The sequence below is a fragment of the Daphnia pulex genome, chromosome 2 (genome assembly GCF_021134715.1).
Source record: "Daphnia pulex isolate KAP4 chromosome 2, ASM2113471v1".
NCBI classification, from domain to species: Eukaryota; Metazoa; Arthropoda; class Branchiopoda; order Diplostraca; family Daphniidae; genus Daphnia; species Daphnia pulex.
In genome coordinates this window covers 1547640-1567314 of record NC_060018.1, presented here as the reverse complement: position 1 = coordinate 1567314, position 19675 = coordinate 1547640, and the positions used below count along the sequence as shown (strand labels likewise).

The following is a 19675-nucleotide window of genomic DNA, read 5'->3' as shown; positions in this document are numbered from 1 at the left end:
TGCTGCCTGATCCTTAATTTCGTTTATAACTTGCGTGTCCTCTACAAACTGCAGCATTAAAATTTGTGTTATGCTAGAATTCATCATTTGTGTGTCCATGTGTCTGTCATAAAAATTTGGAGCGTACAGGTAAGTTACGTAACATAGATCGCCATCTCCTGGATGTGTCTAGTGACGTTGCGTGAAAAACTAAAGACAAAAACAGAAAAAAGTGCGCGAACAAGTCACGTACATTTTATTGCCGACGGGGTGATCAAGGGTAAGGGTCGTCAATCCCTCACTTACTTTATCCCATTCAGTGACGTCACACCGTGGAGGCAACAACGATTTTAATTGGAACCAAATATCGCTCACGGGCGAAATCTACATCATCGTCAGCCTCCCTTTGTCATCGGCAGTTGTAAGCACGCGGCATTCTCTATCACTTTGCCAACGCAAGCTCGTCAACGAGTTTCACTTCTGCTCCACGCTAGCCAAAGCTGATGGTGGCAGTTGATTGCAAACCACAGACGCCAACGAAGGTAAGTCAATTCTCAATACCTGTATTTCTGCGAACATTTTTTGACAAAGATAGAATTGATCTGCTGCCGATTTTAAGGTATAAAAGAGTGTGTGTGTGAAATCGTTAGCTAAATGTGGTTGTCGTTTCAGTGCCCAACATGGTGGATCGAGGAAACCCTTTCAGCTCCATGGTTTCGTGCAAATGGTTGGTTGTCATCGGGTAAGGTTTTTTTTTTGCCAATTATCTCATTTGATACTTACAATACGTAAATTCATATTTGAAGGTTCATAAAATTTTCATTCATTATTTGAATTACTATTATTGACTTATTTTTTATTTTTGTTAAAAGCATTTTGACCATTGCCATTTCTTTGGTTGCCGGCATCATATTGGGTGTCATCGCTGTTCATTGTAAGTGATTTCCTATATTTGTATTAGTTATATTGATATGAAAAATGTCTTCTGTACTTAATAAGGACAAAATCGATTAAGTTTTCTATTGACACATTTTTCTCTCGTGTTACAGTTAGTAATGCTACTGCAGCTAAAGCGTCAACGCCGGATCCGGGAGAAAGTATGGCTGCATCAGCCGGCGCTCAGCACATGGATTTAAACACAACGATTCTTCCTGTCATAGACCCCATGTTGACGACAATGACATCTATTACAGAGCAGCACGTTGAACGAGATGTGTCTACCGTACCGCCAGATGCCTTCACACCCCCAGTAGAGTCGATCAATAGAACTATGTCAAACGCAACAACTTCGGGAGGCCAATCGAGCACTTTAGCTAGCACAAAAGCAACTATTCCTGCCGCTAGTTCTTCCATTTCGACAAATAAATTAACGGCTATTGCGGCTGCGATTACAAGTCCCGCGACTGTACCAACGGGTGTGCCATCGAATCCTTCCACTACTACTACTGCTACTACGGCTACCACTGCGTCTACTACTACTGCTACCACCACCACCACTACTGCTGCTTCTACCACGACTACTACTGCTGCTGCTACCACCACTACTGCTGAAACTGTAACTACAACAACTTCACCTTCTACATTTGAACCTGCGGTAGAACTCAAGGACTTGCCACGCAAAAATTCTACCTTGGCGCCAAGCACAGAAAATTCGACCACTACGTTGATGGTTCCTGCAGTAATTCAAACTTCCCCCTCGCCATCACCTTCACCGCTGAGTGTGATTACATCTACGTCATCAAGCACGAATCAATATATTGGAAATTCATCTGACTTGTTTGAAACCCGCCCATTTTGGCTGCAAGGACCCACAACAACGAAAAATAGTACTCTGCCTTTTACTACAAGCAGTCCAACTTTATTATCAACTAGCTCTCCGAATTTCACCACAAACATCATGATTTCGTTCAGCGATGTGGGATCCAATTCCACTTTATCAATGGATTCACTGAAGGTGCAAACTCCTAATACTACTTTGAATCAGTCAGCTTCAACTTCTTCAGCGAACGCAAGTACCTTGACGAGTTCCTCCACCACTGTAAATCTCACGTCCACCACGCAACTTTTGCCGCTTACGAACGCCACAACGACTACCACGCCGTTAACTACCACGCCGTTAACTACCACGCCGTTAACTACCACGCCGTTAACTACCACGACAGCGGCGACGGCAACGACGTCTCATTTGAATACGACATTGCTGACTTCTCCAGTTACCACATCGCCCTCAACTTTTTCAACTGCTCGATGGACGAACGCGACAACCGCAAGCACAGTCTCTTCGACTTCAAGCTCCGTTACAACTTCTCTACCCACCACTACTACTCCGACAACTACCACTGTCACTACAACTGAAGCAACAACAACGACGTCTGAAGGAACAACAACACCGATTTTTACTGACGATCCAATCGATTCAGTAGTTGTGGAGCTGGAAAATCCGTCATATCCGTGCCCTGGATCTCCGCAGACTTTGATCTATTTTGAGCAGATGTGCGATGGTAAGGTACAATGTCCTGAAGCCACCGACGAAACGGATTGCTCTTGCCGGAGTCGGATGGACCCCAGCAAAATTTGCGACGGAATCTTCGATTGCCCTTCTCTTGATGACGAAACAAGCTGTCGAGGTAATCAACAATTTGACTTCAAGCGTAAGGTCCAAAGATTGGTTTGAGTGTAATAAGAAATTTTTTATTTTCAGGTTGTAACGCTTCTCAATTCAACTGTGACATCACCAGGGTAAGACCTTTGTGTATTCCGCTGAAACAGCGTTGCGACGGAGTCGAACAATGCCCCGACGGAATGGACGAAGTAGGATGCAGCGTTCTGTCGCCTATCCAAGAGCCACTCGAGGTATAACCCATTTCTCCAAAAATAAATTGAACGAGACTTTAACCCGCTTTATTAGGTGTCGGTAGCGAAGTACAGTTCTGGATATGTGATGCATAATATCAAGAACAAATGGTATCCATTGTGCGATTCCTCTTACAACGTGACTCAGTTAGTCTCCGGCATCTGCCAGTTGACTGTTGGAGACGGTATTGGGTAATGCGTCACTATTTATTACATTTTATTTAAAATTTTATTACTATCTTGGTGTTTTAGAATGTTACAAGTGTCGAAGAGAAAATCAAATTCTTCGGCTTACAACGGCACATTTGCCATGTTAACTGGAATCGTTAACAAACCGTCGGTTATTGGAAATTGTACAGATCTTTTATTTGTTCAATGCCCATCTCCTCGTTGTGGAAGAAAGGCTCCGAGTCTGGCAGAAATCGGTCGGAAAGTGACGATCAAACTCAATATAACGATAGCTTCAACGACCAGTAAACCGAACAATTTTCAAAACGGAAATCCCTCTTTTCTTATTAAGCCTTTCATTGGCCGGTCCGTTCAATCTGGTAATCTCCTTTAAAGCAATCTCTGTCTCAAAAATGTCGTCTAATTTACTTGTTGTACTCTTGATCTTAACAGACCAACCCTCAATGGATGTGGAAGCCCCAATTCGTCGGTTCCGTAAGTCGGACCCGACTTGCCAAGGGTCTAGGTGTAGTCGCCTCACTGGCCGTTATACGGAATCACTGGTTCAACGTAAGTATATCTCGTATTACCCAATTTTTTTGGATTATTAAAGCTAGATTTACGTAAAATTTTGCAGGACGTAAGAGACGAGGCACATTGGACAGAATTGTTGGCGGTCGTGAAAGTAGCATGGGCGCTTGGCCATGGGTAGTAGCAATCATTCGCGATGGGGCGTTCAAGTGCGGTGGTTCTCTTCTAGATAATAGCTGGATCCTGACAGCTGGACATTGTTTCCATATGTAAATCACATGTTTTAAATTTCCTTTATTTTTGTTCATCAATGTTATTACATTTCTTTCACTGCAGGTTAGAGAAATCCCACTTTGAAATTCAATTGGGTATGCTACGACGGTCTTCTTTCTCTCCTCTGGAACAAACTCGTGCCGTCCTTTCAGTCTACGTCCACCCGAAATATAATCCGCTTACACTAGAAAATGACATTACCTTGTTGCGAGTGCAAGAACCTTTCCAACTGAACCAGTGGACCGCTCCCGCATGCCTACCTAGTTTGGGTTATTACCCGCGGAACGACACACTTTGCACCGTCGTCGGATGGGGAAATGTCCAAGAAAATGGACCAGAATGTAAGGCTAAATTTTAAATGGTTCTAGTTCATTTTTCAACTTACACTTTTTTAAACACATTTTAGCGGATTCGCTTCGTGAAGTCGCCATCCCTATTACACCTTGCAAAAGTGATCTACAAGTAGACCCAAAAAAGGTCTTGTGCGCAGGATTTCCAGAAGGAAAGAAGGATTCATGTCAGGGGGATTCTGGCGGACCCTTAGTTTGCCCGTGCGTCACTTTGATTTCGTTTGTTTGATTGCGCTGGCACTTTATGATCATTCTGATTATTTAGGGACCCCAGCACGAATGGCCGTTGGCTATTGGCCGGAATAGTGAGCTTCGGTTTAGGATGTGCCCGTCCTGAGGAATTGGGTGCCTACACCAATGTAGCTTACTACACTAGCTGGATCAATGGAATTCTGGGTGGGTTATCAACATTTCAATCATTTTCGTTGTAACATTAATTTACGTCAATACTGAAATGTTTTAGATGGAAAAAGCGATCAACCAATGAGGACCCCCAAACAAAAATGCAAAGGAATGATCTGTCAGCGCGGAACAGGCGTCTGTTTGTCTCCCGACTTCATATGTGATGGAATTGTAGACTGTCTGAACGCTGAGGATGAAGTTAATTGTGGCAGCGCAAAGCTTTTGTCATCAACCAGTCAAGCGTCGATCATCTCAACCGAGATTTCAACGTTGGCTCCAATTTTAACAACTACTCCATTGCCACCTACTACCCCGGCTGTGTGCACTACCGACCAATTTACCTGCTCAAAGTAAGTCCACATCAAACAGCAATTTATTCAGGCAAAATAACCGTTGATTGTTCTGCTAATTAGAGTGTTCCAGTGTGTTCCGATCTCGGATAAGTGCGACCAGATTGGTGACTGTAAAGATGGGACGGACGAATCGTCTTGTTCTTGTGCCGACGTTTTGAGGAGCACCGGAAGTTCTCAGCTGATTTGCGACGATCACATTGACTGCTCAGATTATTCGGATGAAGCAGGATGTCGTAAGTTCTAAAGCCTGTAACGTGTAATAAGCTTACATAATTGTGCGCTTCTTTTACAGGAAATTGTTCTGCGGGTGAATACTACTCGTTCATTTCTTCGAAATGTATGCCATACAAGGAAATGTGTGACGAACATTTACAGTCCGAATCTCATTGCGGTATTGTTACTTTATTATTACTATATTAAATTCTTTTGTAAGTAATAACAGTATTATTTTTTAAATAGTTGCCCTAATTCCACAGCCGTTTTCTGTGACGCTCGACCGAATGGGAAAACTGAAACGTGAACAGTCTGGTATAGTAGCCGTGAACAAATTGGGTCATTGGCAGCCTAGTTGTGTGAAAAATTGGACTTCGTCCGTCAGCGACGATATTTGCAGTTATTTTGGATACGGGTATTTCATAGCTTTATTAAATTAAAATAGTAGCCTTATATGACATAATCCATCTTTTAGGCCTGGGCTGTCATACACTTTCATTCCAGGCATGGAGTCGGCTCCTATTAAGAATTTGGAACCTCAGCAAGGTTTTCTTTGGAAAACTTCCAAAGGATTCAATTCTCCTAAAAGTGACGCGAAAATTGTCGATGAAACTTCCATTTCGTCGGCGCTACATTCGATTGTCAAACGACAGTCGACAACGACGAATGATTGCAAATTTGTGAACGTAACATGCGCTAATCAGTTGTGCGGAATTCGACCGAATCTTGGCGGATGGGACAACTTTCCCAATATAGAGGGTCGATTCCCTTGGCATGTTACACTGTTCCTCAATGGCCAGTATCTATGTGGCGCAACATTGGTAGCCCCTGAATGGCTTCTGGTTTCTTCCAATTGTGTCCGCAACATTAAGTAAATGCTTCGATACTTGGTAAATTAATCGATTCGCATTCAAATGTTTATTTTTGATTATAGCTTGACAAAGGATTACGTGGCCGCCTTGTTGGGTGCTAGAAGGCTAATTCCCTTCACGTCTCCGATGGAGCAGATCCGGCGTGTCGCCAACATGGTGAAAATTTCAACCACCAGCAAGATGGCTCTTCTGAACCTTGAGCGGCCTGTCGAGTTAACTGAGACTGTTAATCCCATTTGTTTGGTTCCAATGTGAGTTATCCAAATGTAAGCTCTGAAAATGATTTAAATTTCAAATAACTAAATATTTCGACAGGGACAATGTACGAGCGCTTACGAAAAAGAACCAGTGCGTTGCAGTCAGCATGAATGGAACGCTGCTCGCCAGTTCGACCAGTTTTTCTAAAATCAGTATGACTGTTCGTAGTCTGTCGGTCAATTGGACTGACGATGAAAACACTACCTCTTGCCCTTCAGTATGAAACTTAAACAAATAATGTTATACGTTCGAAAGAAAAATAATTTTGCTCCATTTACAGAGCAAGTGGTCAGGGAGCGTGGCTTGCTCCGATGGCTTATCCTGGTTTGCTGTTGCCATTTTTGAACGTGATTGCTCGAAAAGGGGACCGTTCGTCGATACTCTCGAAGGAATATGGCAACATTTTGACGCCATTGAAAGCATCACAAGTAAACATTTAAAACAATAACACAAAAGAAAAATATCTGTAACATTTCCTATTGTTCACACAGAGTGTAGCAGTCTTAAACCTAAACAGAGGAGGAAACGACAGCTCCAATTTTCATGCCCAAGTATGCACCGATTCAGAAAGGATAAGACTTCACAGTAGACTGATTCTGGTTTTTTTTGTTTATTGGCTATAGTGCCGATCTTACCGGCCCCCAGTTGCAATTCTTGGCGTTGTCCGTTGGGCACCTGCTTGGAATCTGATCAGGTGTGCGACGGCGTACCGGACTGTCGGGATCGCAGCGATGAAACGAAGGCTTGCCGATCCCCTGAAGTGACCACAGTGACGCCGTTCCTTAATGCAACAAAGTGTGCCAGAACCGAGTACGAATGTTTCGATGGTCAATGTATTCCTGGCGACATGTTCTGTGATGGTGTTGTCGACTGCAAAGGTGGCGAAGACGAAAAAGGACTTTTTAACGATCTCGAATGTCCGACCGACTTCTTCCGTTGTCTCGATCCCGGGTAAAATATCCTCGTAGACCCTAAATTGAACGATTTTAAAACATTGAAACATTTTCACTTTTCTAGACAAAATCGTAGCCAAGAGATGATTCCTATGTCGGCTGTGTGTGACGGTCAGCGTAACTGTTTAAATGGCATGGACGAAGGAAAATGTGCGTCGATAAGTGCTGAATACCCAGTTGTAACCGATAAATATGGGTAAGTCGGTGTTACATACAATTATTGGGGAATAATAGTCTGAACCATTTCCTTTATCTAATTTAAGGAATCCACTAAAAGTTTCGGCGTCTGGTTTTCTTGTCCTTCGCATACAAGGCCAATGGTTTACTTATTGCACCAACGATTGGACAGACAAATTGACAAATGACACTTGCACTGTTTTTGGTTTCGGTAAAAGCGCATCGTTTAAAGCCTTAAATTCAAATGCCTCATCATCAATAAGAAAAAGCGATAAATGCTCAACTGTGGTTTACCTTACTTGTGCCTAGTCTTTCTACTCCTTGTTACCTGAAATTCCAGAGTGTTATTGTTTTAACCCACCCAGTTTTTATGTTTGAAGCTACTTGTTCTTCAACACTTCCCCTATCCAACGTTTATTCACTACCCTTTGTTTTACGGCACTGTTATGATCGCTTAACAAAATATATAAATTGAACTTTATCTCAGAAATTTTTAAATGGGTTAAAACTCCGATAATTTTTTCCGAAACGATACTGGATGAAATTTCAAAAAAAAAATTAGTCATGTGTGCTGGGAAAGTCGATTAATCATCACAGCAGAATAGGTGAATGAAAAGATATTGATTGCTCGTAATTCATATAAGAATTATATCAGTATGAATACAATTATTTATTCTTTCACGCGCTTTATGATCGATTTATAGCAAAAAACTTTTGGGTCGCTTCTCGCTCATTGCTGCTCATTGGCCTGGCCGGCTGCCGCTCCGCTGCGCACACATTTCAACGATAAACACATTTGTGTGACATGGCAACGTTCCAATCAGTGTCGTCTGTTCTGCTTCCAGTCGCAGCGGTGAAAATGGCCACGAGAGCTGCTATGTTTACGTTTAGCAAATTTCGATATTTCCCCATTCTAAAACATGGAGTGGCAAAGTTTTCAGTTTCAAGTAATTTATTAAATGCATCTGCACTGGAACCAGGTAAACGAATTATTACTAATTCCAATTTTAGAATCAGAATGGGACATTTTTTGCTCGCAGGATATTCTCGTGATCCCGGTGAGGTTTTTTTCAAAGAAAATGTGCAAACCTTACTTGAAAGACTTACCGGCCGTGACTGTGATAAGGTGTTTCACAACAGAAAACTAGGAGAACGACTAGAACCTCCCAAGTATGAGCTTTTAACACAAGCTGAAGTTGATCATGTTATGGCAGAGATGGAGGTAAAGCTAAAAAGGAAACTTCAGATGCCACCACTTCTTAAAGAAAGGAATCCGATCAAAAAGATCTATTCCTTTAATCCAGAACTGCAAGGTTTTGATGATAGCAAATATGTTTTTATTAACATATCACAAGGAATTACAAATAGAGTAAGTTGTGATGTAAGTTGTCATTGATTGAAGTTGATTGACTATCTGTATTATCATTGCCATTTTGTAGAATCGTGAAGTTGTTGTCAGAGATCCAAATGGTGTCCTTCGAGAAGCATCCTGGGAAGAGAGACAAAGGATGTGTCAAATTTACTTCCCTGTTCCAGGACGAAAAATTAATGTACCTAAAATGTTTGAAGAAGGTAACATTCAGGTATTAAATTTTTACACAGAAACTTTCTTTATATTTCACCAAGTTAATATAATTTTTGAATTTTTAAGAATTGCCTTGATCGAGATGAATTCGAATTTGTGCTTGACCGAGCGTGTGCACAATTTGATCCAGACGACCCAGAATACATTAGCGTAACAAGAAAGACATATGACTTTGTCGATGAAAACACTAAATACACTTCCCTGAGACCAACTCGCCATTTTGGACCGATGGTGTTGCATCTAGTACTCAGCAAGAAAATGGACAATCTCCTGTTTCATTTCATTAATTCGAAGGACATTGACGCTGCTGCTAATCTAGTTCGCCTCTTTCATACAGTCGCTGATGATACCTCACCCACTGAAGTTGATGAATTCCAACTAATCGAGGTATTTCCCGAAATGCAATTTAGATTAAGGTTCTGTCCAGATTATGCCAGATTATTAATTATAATTGAAAACCATTTTCACCATTTTAGAATTATATCCAAGGACCGGCTCTCAAAAAACCGGCGTTAGAGTTGGCTTGGCAATCATTTTTGGAAATCGAAAAGCAACGACGGGAAGTTCACAGCCAACAAAACAATGCATCTAATTGATTCTTTTATAGTCAGATCATGTAATTGCTACTGTTATGGTTGCAAACTAAAAATGTTCCAATTTATACCTTATTGTGTTACATTCATCTGGACTTCCGTCCTTCACGAATGAAAAGCAATCACTTATTCCGCATGATAAAAACTAGAGAAGAATAGTTCACGGTGAACTAATAGATTAAGAGGAAACTAATCCTGCTTCTCAGTTTAAACACCAACTAACCAAACATAGGCCTACTAATTCTTACTTTTACTTCAGTACCAGCAACATCGATTTCTCTGGCTCAGTCACCAGTGCAGCGAAGTTAATAAGGTATTATTTATGGTGTGGTCTAATTGAAAATTGTTAGTGGAAATAATGCATTTCGTGAATGATTATACTAATACGAGCTTATTCATTTGTTATAGCGCTTATCTAATTCTGGCTAACCCATCAAGGTCGACTTCTTGTTAGGTACTAAAGCTATTGCTGGCCGGGCCTATATCTCAAAGGATACCTTGACTTCCCACCCTTACCTAGCTTTTCCAAGAATCCTACTTGATGTTTATTCCAAACGTATATAGGTCCATAGTCAAAGATGAAGGGTTCACTCATGTTTTGTCGTCTTTGACTGAAGAAGCCCTCCCGTTTCCTTATTGCCCTGTGCTGTAAGTCTTATTGATTTTCTAGTTGTGTCTAGCCAGTGTAAGGATTGTGAGTTACCTTTCTCAGATGATTAGCAAGGAACTGGATATTTGTTAGTGCTGCCAGATTCGCTGAGTTCTTGTAAGTAATCAAGTCACGCTTGAAAATACTTACACAACTGGATTTTACTACTAGTGATAAGAAAATTAAGAATTATTTAATTTCCGATAGATTCCCAAAACATTTACGAAGACTACGACCTGCGTCAAACGTTTAGCCAACGCTACATCCCTATCGTCATTCAACGTTTTACTTCATGCCGTTATTTCATTTACCCTTTAAAAGTCCCATTGCTTTTTCCAGTTCACCCAAGAAGCAAAGTTGATTAGGAATATTCCGGAAGGGAAAAGGTTTTTCTGAGTCCACGGACAGTTGCGCTTATCTAACCTTTGGTCATCGACGAGCACCAAACTGTTTCTACGAATCCATACGTTTCCTATCTATATTGATTGAGATATAGCCCTTGCAACATTTTCTAAAAATGATTGATTTGCTCTGGTCTATTGGCTTAGTTGTTTCTGCAACCGTGATTTTTGCCTATTTTTGGTATGAAACTTTAAAATCCAAATTAACTCTTCACGACACCAATCCGAACGCGAAAGAAAATTCCTCAACACCCCTGAAACCAGTTGAATCGGAATTTCGATCTGTATTGTATTCGGAAAACTGCAACTTAAAGAACAAAATCCTTTTGGCAACAACAGATTTTTCCAAAGTAGTAAAAGAAAGAAACGAATTGGCTTCACAGAGAGACGAACTTCTGACGGCTGTCCGCCGCTGGCAAGAGAAGTATGATTTGCAGACGCTTGCAATGAAAAGTGCGTTGGAGGAGTTTGATGCCATGCGTGAGGAGTACGAGCGGGAAAAAAAAGAACTGGTGTCTACCGTGTTAGCGCGTGAGAAAAACGAAGCTCGATTCAAGTCAAAAATTCAAGATTTGCAGGCTGCTCTCACAACAGAGCACCTCCGAGGTGCAGCCAGTTTAAACCAAGAACTGCAAGTGCGCTCTGAACTACAAGTTAGCAAATCACGGATTGCTGAACTAGAGTTGCTGAATACTCGTCAGAGAAAACGCATTGCCCATACAGAATCGAGAATAGATTCTTTTGAAAATCAACGACTCAAAACTTGTAAAAAGGAAGAAGATGGCATGTGTGACTTGATCACAACGGAACGTTCAGAGTCCCCCCTCCCGAAAAAAACTGATCCCCACTCCAAAGTCGATAGTGAAGTTGTTAAAGAAGAACTCGAAGAAAAGTTACTATCTGTGGTAACGACAAGAGATTACGGACTTGTCTTCGGGCAAAAAGGGAAAAGATCTGTAAGATGCCTATGGAGCTATAATTTACTGAATACTTCCCCACCACATGGACACAGTAAGGATTTTAATTAAAGCGGAAATTTTAATAGTCCTCTAGCCGCGGCAAAAAAAAATAAACAAAAACAATCCGGATAATTTGTCTGCCCAAGTGAAAGATCGAATTGATGATATGCGATTTTCGCCAAATGACGTATATTTATCGATTCTTCGTGGATATTGAAAAGAGCAAAGAAAATGCGTTTTCCCGGCAGAATAAGTTTACTCGAGAAAAATTGTAAGCGTAAAACTCAAAGCTGTGATCATGTGATCATTGATTATTTCCTAAATATATCACTTAAAATGTGTTCCGTTTTACTCGCTACTGTTGAAATTTCCAGTTCTAGTTTTGCTGTGTCATCTTTCGTCTATTTGTAACGGTTCCGCAAATTTAATAAATCTAAGAAAAATTGTGATAAAAATTTCGGGTTCACGCTCGGTTACACATTACATTTTACTTTCTCAACAACGACGAGCGACTTGTATGTGATGTTTATTTGATTATTCATTTCTCGTGAATCGTGATGTTAAGCTTCGGAAAGTTCGGAAAGCAATCCACCATCCGTTCCGTACCTGTTCAACGTGGTAATCGTGAGAAATCTTTTGGCTGTCGGTAGGTGGCTAAAATGGATTGTCCCCCATCCACCAGGTGACGCGAGTGTCTTCGTGAGGACGAAATATTTGCCATTTGTTTCCCAGACTCTGACTGGAAGTGTATTCCAAATTCATACGGAATTGCGGTGTCGATCTACATTTTCAGCTATGAAATGTAATTGGTAATGCTAGTTTTTTCTTAAATTTGATTAATCTTAACTTTTCTGTCTGAATTTACAGGCAATCTGGCATATAATTTCACTTGGCCAAATAATGTAACGACGTGGGTCGAAACTGCTGTCCATTTTGCCGAAATGTCGGAGCCGTACCTCTCATCTCGTGCAGAAACACTTCAGAGCTAGTAAAGTAAAGTTGTTGATAAATTTCCCTGCAATTATGCAATAGGTTTTATTAGTTGATGTTTAGGTTAAAGACGGAGATCCCTTTGCTCAACTGATGCAGAAATTGAGAACACGACAAAGTCTAAGCTTCATGGCTGTTGTAGCATCAACGTGGTTTTGTTGCAGCCAGCTAGTGAGAAAGGTATGATGGAGTCAAATTGAGCTGCAGCTGCTGCATACAGTTTATCAAGCTGTTGTTATCGCTATTGTCACAACAGGAAGACTTCTTGAATTGGTAATTTGATTGATGTTATTGGTTGTAACTTGTGAAGTCTTGATTTTTTTTGCTTTTTAATTTTGTATTCAATTGACAAGTTTAAGATTAGATTAAATTGTAGAAAATTATGGGTAAGATTTCTGGCATACCAGATTTCGTCTTTCCAAATAATTGTTTCCGTTCAAAGATAGCCATACTGTTAATCAGCTTCCACCGAGTTTTTTTTTTCAATTTTCTTCTAATCCAACTAGAATGAAAATTCCCACTCAGTATTATAAAATTTTTATAACATATTGGAACTAGTTGATGTACAGAATTCTTTCCTGGTTTCTTTTTCAATTTAATTTTATTATTAATTTTAAATGAAGTAAATTTTATTATTGGTTCCCTTTTTTCACATTTCAAAATGTTATTGTTTCATAATGTTCTTTTGTTTTGTAGGAGTTTTTGGTCAGTTGGAGCTGTTTACGTTGTTGCTGTTTGGTGTACAGTGGTTTTGCAGTCCCTTTCCAGTTGAGAGATGCTCTGAAATGGAGCTTGTGCAGACTTGCAGTTCAACATCACACTTAAATGTGTCATTTGTCTATGTTGGTGTCCATGCAGTATATGCATTGTTGAACAGTTGGTTAAAATAGTCTATGCTGCCTGATGGCTGCCGGTCTTATTTTATCGGTTGCATTTGGCGATAATCGTCTCTTGCTACCTGTACCGGCGTTGAGGTAATGCTTGATGTTTCGTTCAGTTATTAACTTTGAATTAAAGTCTTTTCTTTTTTCAGTTGAATCGTATGCTGCCGTTCCATAGACTTGACCCATTGGTGAAACTGAGGAGAGGTTGCTGAAATTCAAGACTCGTCAATAAATTATGTAGATGTAGACAAATTACAGGTGCATATCTGGGCTCCCTTCTTCAGTGGCCCCGTTTCCCTAAATAACCACTAACCAACGCCCGCCGGTGGTCACTCACTCGCTGCGACAACCAGGAGGAAGGGAGATGTTTGGTCGAACGGGGACTTGCAAGGCGCAAGATTCGATGAAATCTGTAAGCCTACTATGATGCATTGCTCTCATAATAACTGCTCTTCAGCTCTCTTCGCTCTTTTTCCGGGTTCTCTAAACCACGGCCGGGTAATCTCCCTGGTAGAGTCAGTCGGGCAGTGTCTCCCCCTGCTTGACTGGCTGCACTTTTTACCGGACGGTTTGTTTAATAAATAAAACAAGTATAAAAAACCATATAATGTTTTCATTTTATAAATTGTTATTCATTAATTAAATATATATAGATAACAACTTGATTAACAAGCATATTTATACAACATTGTTTATTAAATAGACCGTCCGGTACAAACTCTTAGTTAGTACTATTGCTCAAAAACTGATTCTCTTGAATCAGCAGACTCGAGAGTTTATAGCGCCGTCAAGGTAGATATTTCTGAATGGTACCCGTCTTGTCAACTGCTAATGATTCATGTTCTTGGTTTGACAGAAGCTGTGTTGTGTTTGTTGATCGTCTCCACCATGCACGCGATAATCAAGACCAGCAACGTCTTGATCAAGAAGAAGAAAAGAACGGAGAAGCAAAGAACGACGATGTAAATAGCGGGGTGGGTACCGCTAAATTCATTCTTAGTTGAATCACGATATAATAGGAATTCCTATTATATCGTGGTTGAATGTCGAATCGCTAATACCATTGTTGGTTATGGTAGAACAGTTTTCCACACTGGTACGCTGTATGACGTCGAGCATTGCCAAAATGGAAGTGCTCTTTGAAGAACTGAGCGTCTAAATCTTCTTCAGTCAGATGAAGCTAACGGATTCGGAAATCGTCGAAGAAGCAGAGGACATCACAGCTGAAAAAAAAAACGTGAGTCAAACTCCTGTGGTTAAGTTCTGCAGCTACTCTCAAAATATTTTGTCTTGTTTGCTCGTGTTGATTGTAGACTGCTTTTAAATTATCTATCAGGGAAGCCCTAATAAGAGGTCCAAGAGAAATTTATTCGGGTCAACTGATACCATACCACGTACTAAATCGTTAATGGTTTTCAGGTAAAAAAACCACCACAGTTTACCACAGTGGTAATAATTCGAGATGATGAAGTCTAATTAGGTAGAAAACCTTTTGAAAAGTTTAGGAGCCATTGTTAATTTCAATTGGTATAAAGTGAGTTTTAAGCCATAATCATTTGGTATTAATTTTTATATTGGTTATTGTAGACCCATTCCAATCCCCAGCAACGTAAACCTGCAGAAGGAAAGGCACGTAAAACTTGTCATGCAGTGGTGTAGAGGTTGGGTGCGAACGGGATGTGTTACATAACCATTTGGTATTCGTTTTGATATTGGTTGTTGTAGACCCATCCCCAGCAACGACAACCTGCAAAAGGAAATAAGGCACGTAAAACTTGTCAAAAAGAGGTTGGGTGAGAACGGGATGTGTTTACACAACCATTTTCATTTTGATCGATTTTGATATTGGTTGTTGTAGACCCATCCCCAGAAACTTCAACCTGCAAAAGGAAAGGGCAGTCCGCGTGTCCTTCACATTCGAAGGTCACGGAGATCATTACATAAAACGTGTCATGCAGTGGTGTAGAGGCTGGGTTAGAACGGGACGTGTTTCATCATTTTCAAGCAGCTACAATAGCCGCAAGGCTTAAGAGGTGAGGGTGATCAAAAAATCGTATAAAAGGAGAGAGAAAAGGCGAAGGTAAATCAGTCGAGGGAGCATCTCAGACACGGCAACAACTGCAGCGCTCTGTCTGTCAGTTCGCATCCATGGGTAAATATTCTGTCTTTAACATAGAGTTTGGTATCAATCCTTCTTTTGTTTATGTATGCCTGTTATTATGTAATTTTTTGTGTTAAAATTTATAATTGTCTAGCAAACTATGGCGCAGTGCTGCTGTTGTGTGGGTGAATCATTGATGGCTGGGTCGACCACAGGTGTACCGATGTCTTCTTGGTATGACGGATACCAAACCGCAACGCCGCCGCCTTACTACCCAAAATCAACTTACGCAACGACCAGTTACTGCACCGAAGTCTTCAAGTACTACACCACTAAAGCACCGGAAGCACAACTTACGATTCCCCGAGCCACTACACTGACGCCCTGAAGTATTACTCTGCCCCGAGTTACTACACCACCAAGGCGACGGAGGATGACTACGCGTGCTGCCCCATCCTCCGAGGCTCATACACCGAGGCTCCTAAGTATTACTCTGTTCTCATCTACTTATTGCACCGATTTTCCTAAATACTACTCTGTTCCCAGTTGCTACACCGAGGCTCCCGCTGATTGCTGCACCGAAGCGGCAAAGTACTACTCTGCCCCGATCTACACAACCGTAACTGAGGCGGCCAAGTATTGCGCTGTCCCGACTTACTGCACAGAAGCTGCTCTTTCGTACTACGTTGAACAGAAATACTACACTGATGCTCCAGTTCACTACACCACGACCTACGCTACACCGCAGCCCCCAAGTACTACACCGAAGAAGCCGCCTACAACAACGCATGCTGCCTAGTTTACTACACCGAGGCTCCCAAGTACTACATCACTAAGGCACCGGCATTCTGCACGTCTATGTATGCTACCCCTGCCTACTACACCGAGGCCCCGCATTACTACAACACTGAAGCGCTCAAGTACTAACTACAACCTGCGCTTCCCCGAGCTACTACACCTACGTCCCGAAGTATTACTGTGCGTAAAAGGTGTCTTCAAAAAAAAAGAAGTGCCCGAACTGCAGTGCCCTATCTGTCACCAACTGCTTTCCTCATCGTGTAACCGATTCGCAATTATGGGTAAATATTCTTATTTTTACATTGAGTTAAATATCAGTTACATTTTTTTTCTATTTGTTAATATGCAATATTTAATATTAATGTTTCAATTTATTTACTGTTTAAGTCAACTATGGCGTCGTGCTTCTGTTGGGTGTTGTATCGTTGATGGCTGGGTCGACTGCTGGTGTAGCGATGTCTCCTTGGTATGGCGGAAATCAAACCGCAACGCTGCCGCCTTCCTACTCAACTTACGCAACGACCAGTTCCTGCACCGATGTCTTCAAGTACTACACCACCAAAGCACCGGAGTTTTATACCACAAATTACGCTGCCCCGAGCCACTACACTGATGCCCTGAAGTATTACTCTGCCCTGAGTTACTACACCATCTAGGCGACGGATGACACCACATGACTACGTATACTGCCTATCCTACTACACCGAGCCTTCTAAGTATTACTCTGTTCTCAGCTACTTATTGCACCGATTTTCCTAAATACTACTCTGTTCCCAGCTGCTACACCGAGGCTCCCGCTGATTTCTCCACCAAGACGGTCGAATACTACACCGAAGCGGCAAAGTACTAATCTGCCCCGATCTACACAACCACAACTGAGGCGGAGAAGTATTGCGCAGTCCCTACTTGCTACACCAAAGCTGCGGTTTCGTGCTACGTTGAACAGAATTACTACACCGATGCCCCAGTCTACTACACCACGACTTACGCTTCACCTAGCTACAACAACGCAGCCTCAAAGTACTACACCGAAGGAGCCGCCTATTACACAACTACGTACGCTGCCCTACGTCGACGAAATTAAGTATTGCCCTGCTCGAAACTACTACCAAACTTCACATTTATTGCAATTTCCACGACTATGTCACCACTGCTCCGACCTATACATCGAAGTTCTGAAGTATTTCTGTATGTGTTGAAAGATTGCTGAAATACAAGATTGATTGATAAATCACAAGTTTCTATTTTCTCCTTAAGTACCTTTTCTCTTGCCGATAATTGCATGATGTGAGAAAATATTTCTGAGTGCTATGTAAACTAACAAACAATTGATCTTGCCAAATACACTGATAAAAATTCAAACTCTTATTTTTACATTTCAATAATATTTAAACTCCTTTTCTTCTATCATTAAAATTCAAAGTCCAACAAACTTTATTAAAAATACAAAGTCCACCCACCTATTATTTCTGCTAAGTCCAGACTTTTGTTTTTGAAAAAAAATTTAAAAAAAATTCCCCTTACACGAAATTTTAAAAATTTTTATCGCGAATAAGATTGATACGAATATTTTATTGCATGCAAAATTTTATTTTTATAATATTCATATACATCATACACATTTTTCCTGTGGCCCCCAGGGGGGGGGGGGCCTGTCGCTTTCTCTACCGCGATAATAACATGATGCAAGTTATATGCAAGTTATTATTTGTTTGGTGCAGAAAGCTTGTTTTATCTAGCAGTTCTCAACTGTTTCAAACCTGACATTGATCAGGTTGCCTCAGTCGTATACTGCATGATTGAATGAAACTCAAAAGACAACAGATCAAACTTTTAACGCAGCAACACAAAATATCAATGGCAGAGCAATTTCATATGGCATGGATGAAAACACAAACACAAAAATGTTAAAGTCAGGAACCCAGATGCCACAGCTCAGCTACAACAGCACAGCAACTTCTGGATTACACTGCAACCGCATGCTGCATACAACGGTTCAATCTGTCTTTGTCACACCTTTCACCATTTGGCTGCAACAAGGTAACCACCAGCGTTTGTTTTACCTGTTTAAGAAAAGAAAATTATTTTCGAGAAACACAACTGTGTACACATGCATACTCATTATAACAAAAGAATACAAAGAGTAACAGAAAACTACCCAGTCCAACAGAATAACTGTGATATCTGATTCAAAATTTCGATAGTAGCGGAGCAAATTGGTCTTAGTCATGTTAACTAAATCTGTAGTACTTTTGCAAGACATTTTATCTAAATAATTACTTTTTCCTGTTGAATGGGGTGAGACGTAAGCCAAAGAACAGGCAGCGAGACACACGAGGCACGCCATTTCGGAAATGTACAGGCACTTCCCAAGTCTGAGTTGAATGATTTGGCAAATTGGTTTCTACGTGCTAAATCACCTGAAAATTTTCACATCAACATTTTACATTCAATAACAATAGGAAATTTAACAATAAATACCTTTTAATTTTCATCGTGAGAAACGTCACAACCAACAACCCATTTCTGCTGCGTCTTGGATCAAAATGGCCGCTAAGCGTCTCTGAAGACACTCACGCTACCTGGTGGAACAGCTCCAACTGACCAAAAACTCCTACAAAGCAAAAGAACATTATGAAACAATAACATTTTGAAATGTGAAAAAAGGGAACCAATAATAAAATTTACTTCATTTAAAATTAATAATAAAATTAAATTGAAAAAGAAACCAGGAAAGAATTCTGTACATCAACTAGTTCCAATATGTTATAAAAATTTTATAATACTGAGTGGGAATTTTCGTTCTAGTTGGATTAGAAGAAAATTGAAAAAAAAAACTCGGTGGAAGCTGATTAACAGTATGGCTATCTTTGAACGGAAACAATTATTTGGAAAGACGAAATCTGGTATGCCAGAAATCTTACCCATAATTTTCTACAATTTAATCTAATCTTAAACTTGTCAATTGAATACAAAATTAAAAAGCAAAAAAAATCAAGACTTCACAAGTTACAACCAATAACATCAATCAAATTACCAATTCAAGAAGTCTTCCTGTTGTGACAATAGCGATAACAACAGCTTGATAAACTGTATGCAGCAGCTGCAGCTCAATTTGACTCCATCATACCTTTCTCACTAGCTGGCTGCAACAAAACCACGTTGATGCTACAACAGCCATGAAGCTTAGACTTTGTCGTGTTCTCAATTTCTGCATAAGTTGAGCAAAGGGATCTCCGTCTTTAACCTAAACATCAACTAATAAAACCTATTGCATAATTGCAGGGAAATTTATCAACAACTTTACTTTACTAGCTCTGAAGTGTTTCTGCA

At 40.6% G+C, this 19675-nt stretch overlaps 3 protein-coding genes and 3 long non-coding RNA genes across 17 annotated transcripts; 5 read left to right on the top strand and 1 right to left on the bottom strand.

The window, feature by feature from the left end:
- The first annotated feature begins 82 nt into the window (after nt 1-82).
- On the top strand, nt 83-7863 carry LOC124201153 (serine protease nudel-like). Of its 2 annotated transcripts, XM_046597636.1 has the most exons (25): nt 84-521; nt 652-721; nt 852-913; nt 1029-2068; nt 2099-2606; nt 2681-2832; nt 2888-3024; nt 3085-3380; nt 3454-3570; nt 3638-3800; nt 3868-4145; nt 4211-4355; nt 4420-4550; nt 4618-4906; nt 4970-5142; nt 5202-5300; nt 5369-5537; nt 5598-5993; nt 6057-6245; nt 6310-6469; nt 6533-6680; nt 6744-6803; nt 6876-7203; nt 7270-7401; nt 7469-7863. In XM_046597636.1, exons 2-25 carry the CDS (start codon nt 660-662, stop codon nt 7689-7691), a joined length of 5457 nt encoding a protein of 1818 aa, XP_046453592.1. In that variant the 5' UTR covers nt 84-521; nt 652-659; the 3' UTR covers nt 7692-7863. The 2 variants fall into 2 exon arrangements, with proteins under 2 accessions (XP_046453583.1, XP_046453592.1); XM_046597627.1 differs by having other exon boundaries at nt 83-521; nt 1029-2606.
- A 340-nt stretch (nt 7864-8203) lies between these two features.
- LOC124201125 (28S ribosomal protein S22, mitochondrial-like) lies at nt 8204-9628 on the top strand. Its single transcript, XM_046597593.1, has 5 exons — nt 8204-8362; nt 8423-8751; nt 8822-8965; nt 9034-9354; nt 9444-9628. The coding sequence occupies exons 1-5, from the start codon at nt 8242-8244 to the stop codon at nt 9561-9563; spliced, it is 1035 nt and encodes a 344-aa protein (XP_046453549.1). The 5' UTR covers nt 8204-8241; the 3' UTR covers nt 9564-9628.
- A 137-nt stretch (nt 9629-9765) lies between these two features.
- On the top strand, nt 9766-11983 carry LOC124201133. Its single transcript, XM_046597605.1, has 2 exons — nt 9766-10326; nt 10417-11983. The coding sequence occupies exon 2, from the start codon at nt 10727-10729 to the stop codon at nt 11636-11638; it is 912 nt and encodes a 303-aa protein (XP_046453561.1). The 5' UTR covers nt 9766-10326; nt 10417-10726; the 3' UTR covers nt 11639-11983.
- Nucleotides 11984-12192: 209 nt separating this feature from the next.
- Nucleotides 12193-15066, top strand: LOC124201103. 9 transcript variants are annotated; one of them, XR_006877533.1, is made up of 9 exons: nt 12193-12371; nt 12437-12562; nt 12623-12832; nt 13256-13533; nt 13593-14235; nt 14300-14417; nt 14523-14680; nt 14780-14862; nt 15031-15064. It is a non-coding gene; the product is annotated as an uncharacterized LOC124201103 (long non-coding RNA). The 9 variants fall into 9 exon arrangements; XR_006877529.1 differs by having other exon boundaries at nt 14523-14970; nt 15031-15066; XR_006877530.1 differs by having other exon boundaries at nt 14523-14862.
- Nucleotides 15067-15849: 783 nt separating this feature from the next.
- LOC124189009 lies at nt 15850-17573 on the top strand. Its single transcript, XR_006872574.1, has 2 exons — nt 15850-16029; nt 17120-17573. It is a non-coding gene; the product is annotated as an uncharacterized LOC124189009 (long non-coding RNA).
- A 768-nt stretch (nt 17574-18341) lies between these two features.
- LOC124203791 lies at nt 18342-19566 on the bottom strand. Of its 3 annotated transcripts, XR_006878621.1 has the most exons (5): nt 19473-19487; nt 19380-19396; nt 18824-18956; nt 18623-18762; nt 18342-18405 (listed from the first exon to the last, which is right to left on the bottom strand). It is a non-coding gene; the product is annotated as an uncharacterized LOC124203791 (long non-coding RNA). The 3 variants fall into 3 exon arrangements; XR_006878620.1 differs by having other exon boundaries at nt 19380-19566; XR_006878623.1 differs by lacking the exon at nt 19380-19396.
- Nucleotides 19567-19675: the final 109 nt, after the last annotated feature.

Bases quoted from the DNA above. Each gene is read 5' to 3' on its own strand.
- LOC124201153 (XM_046597627.1), top strand. From the start codon at position 660: ATGGTGGATCGAGGAAACCCTTTCAGCTCCATGGTTTCGTGCAAATGG. The intron at 3,801-3,867 runs GTAAATCACATG...CTTTCACTGCAG, and splicing joins GCTGGACATTGTTTCCATAT to GTTAGAGAAATCCCACTTTG. The intron at 6,246-6,309 runs GTGAGTTATCCA...ATATTTCGACAG, and splicing joins CCCATTTGTTTGGTTCCAAT to GGACAATGTACGAGCGCTTA.
- LOC124201125 (XM_046597593.1), top strand. From the start codon at position 8,242: ATGGCCACGAGAGCTGCTATGTTTACGTTTAGCAAATTTCGATATTTC. The intron at 8,966-9,033 runs GTATTAAATTTT...TGAATTTTTAAG, and splicing joins TTGAAGAAGGTAACATTCAG to AATTGCCTTGATCGAGATGA. The intron at 9,355-9,443 runs GTATTTCCCGAA...TCACCATTTTAG, and splicing joins ATGAATTCCAACTAATCGAG to AATTATATCCAAGGACCGGC.
- LOC124201133 (XM_046597605.1), top strand. From the start codon at position 10,727: ATGATTGATTTGCTCTGGTCTATTGGCTTAGTTGTTTCTGCAACCGTG.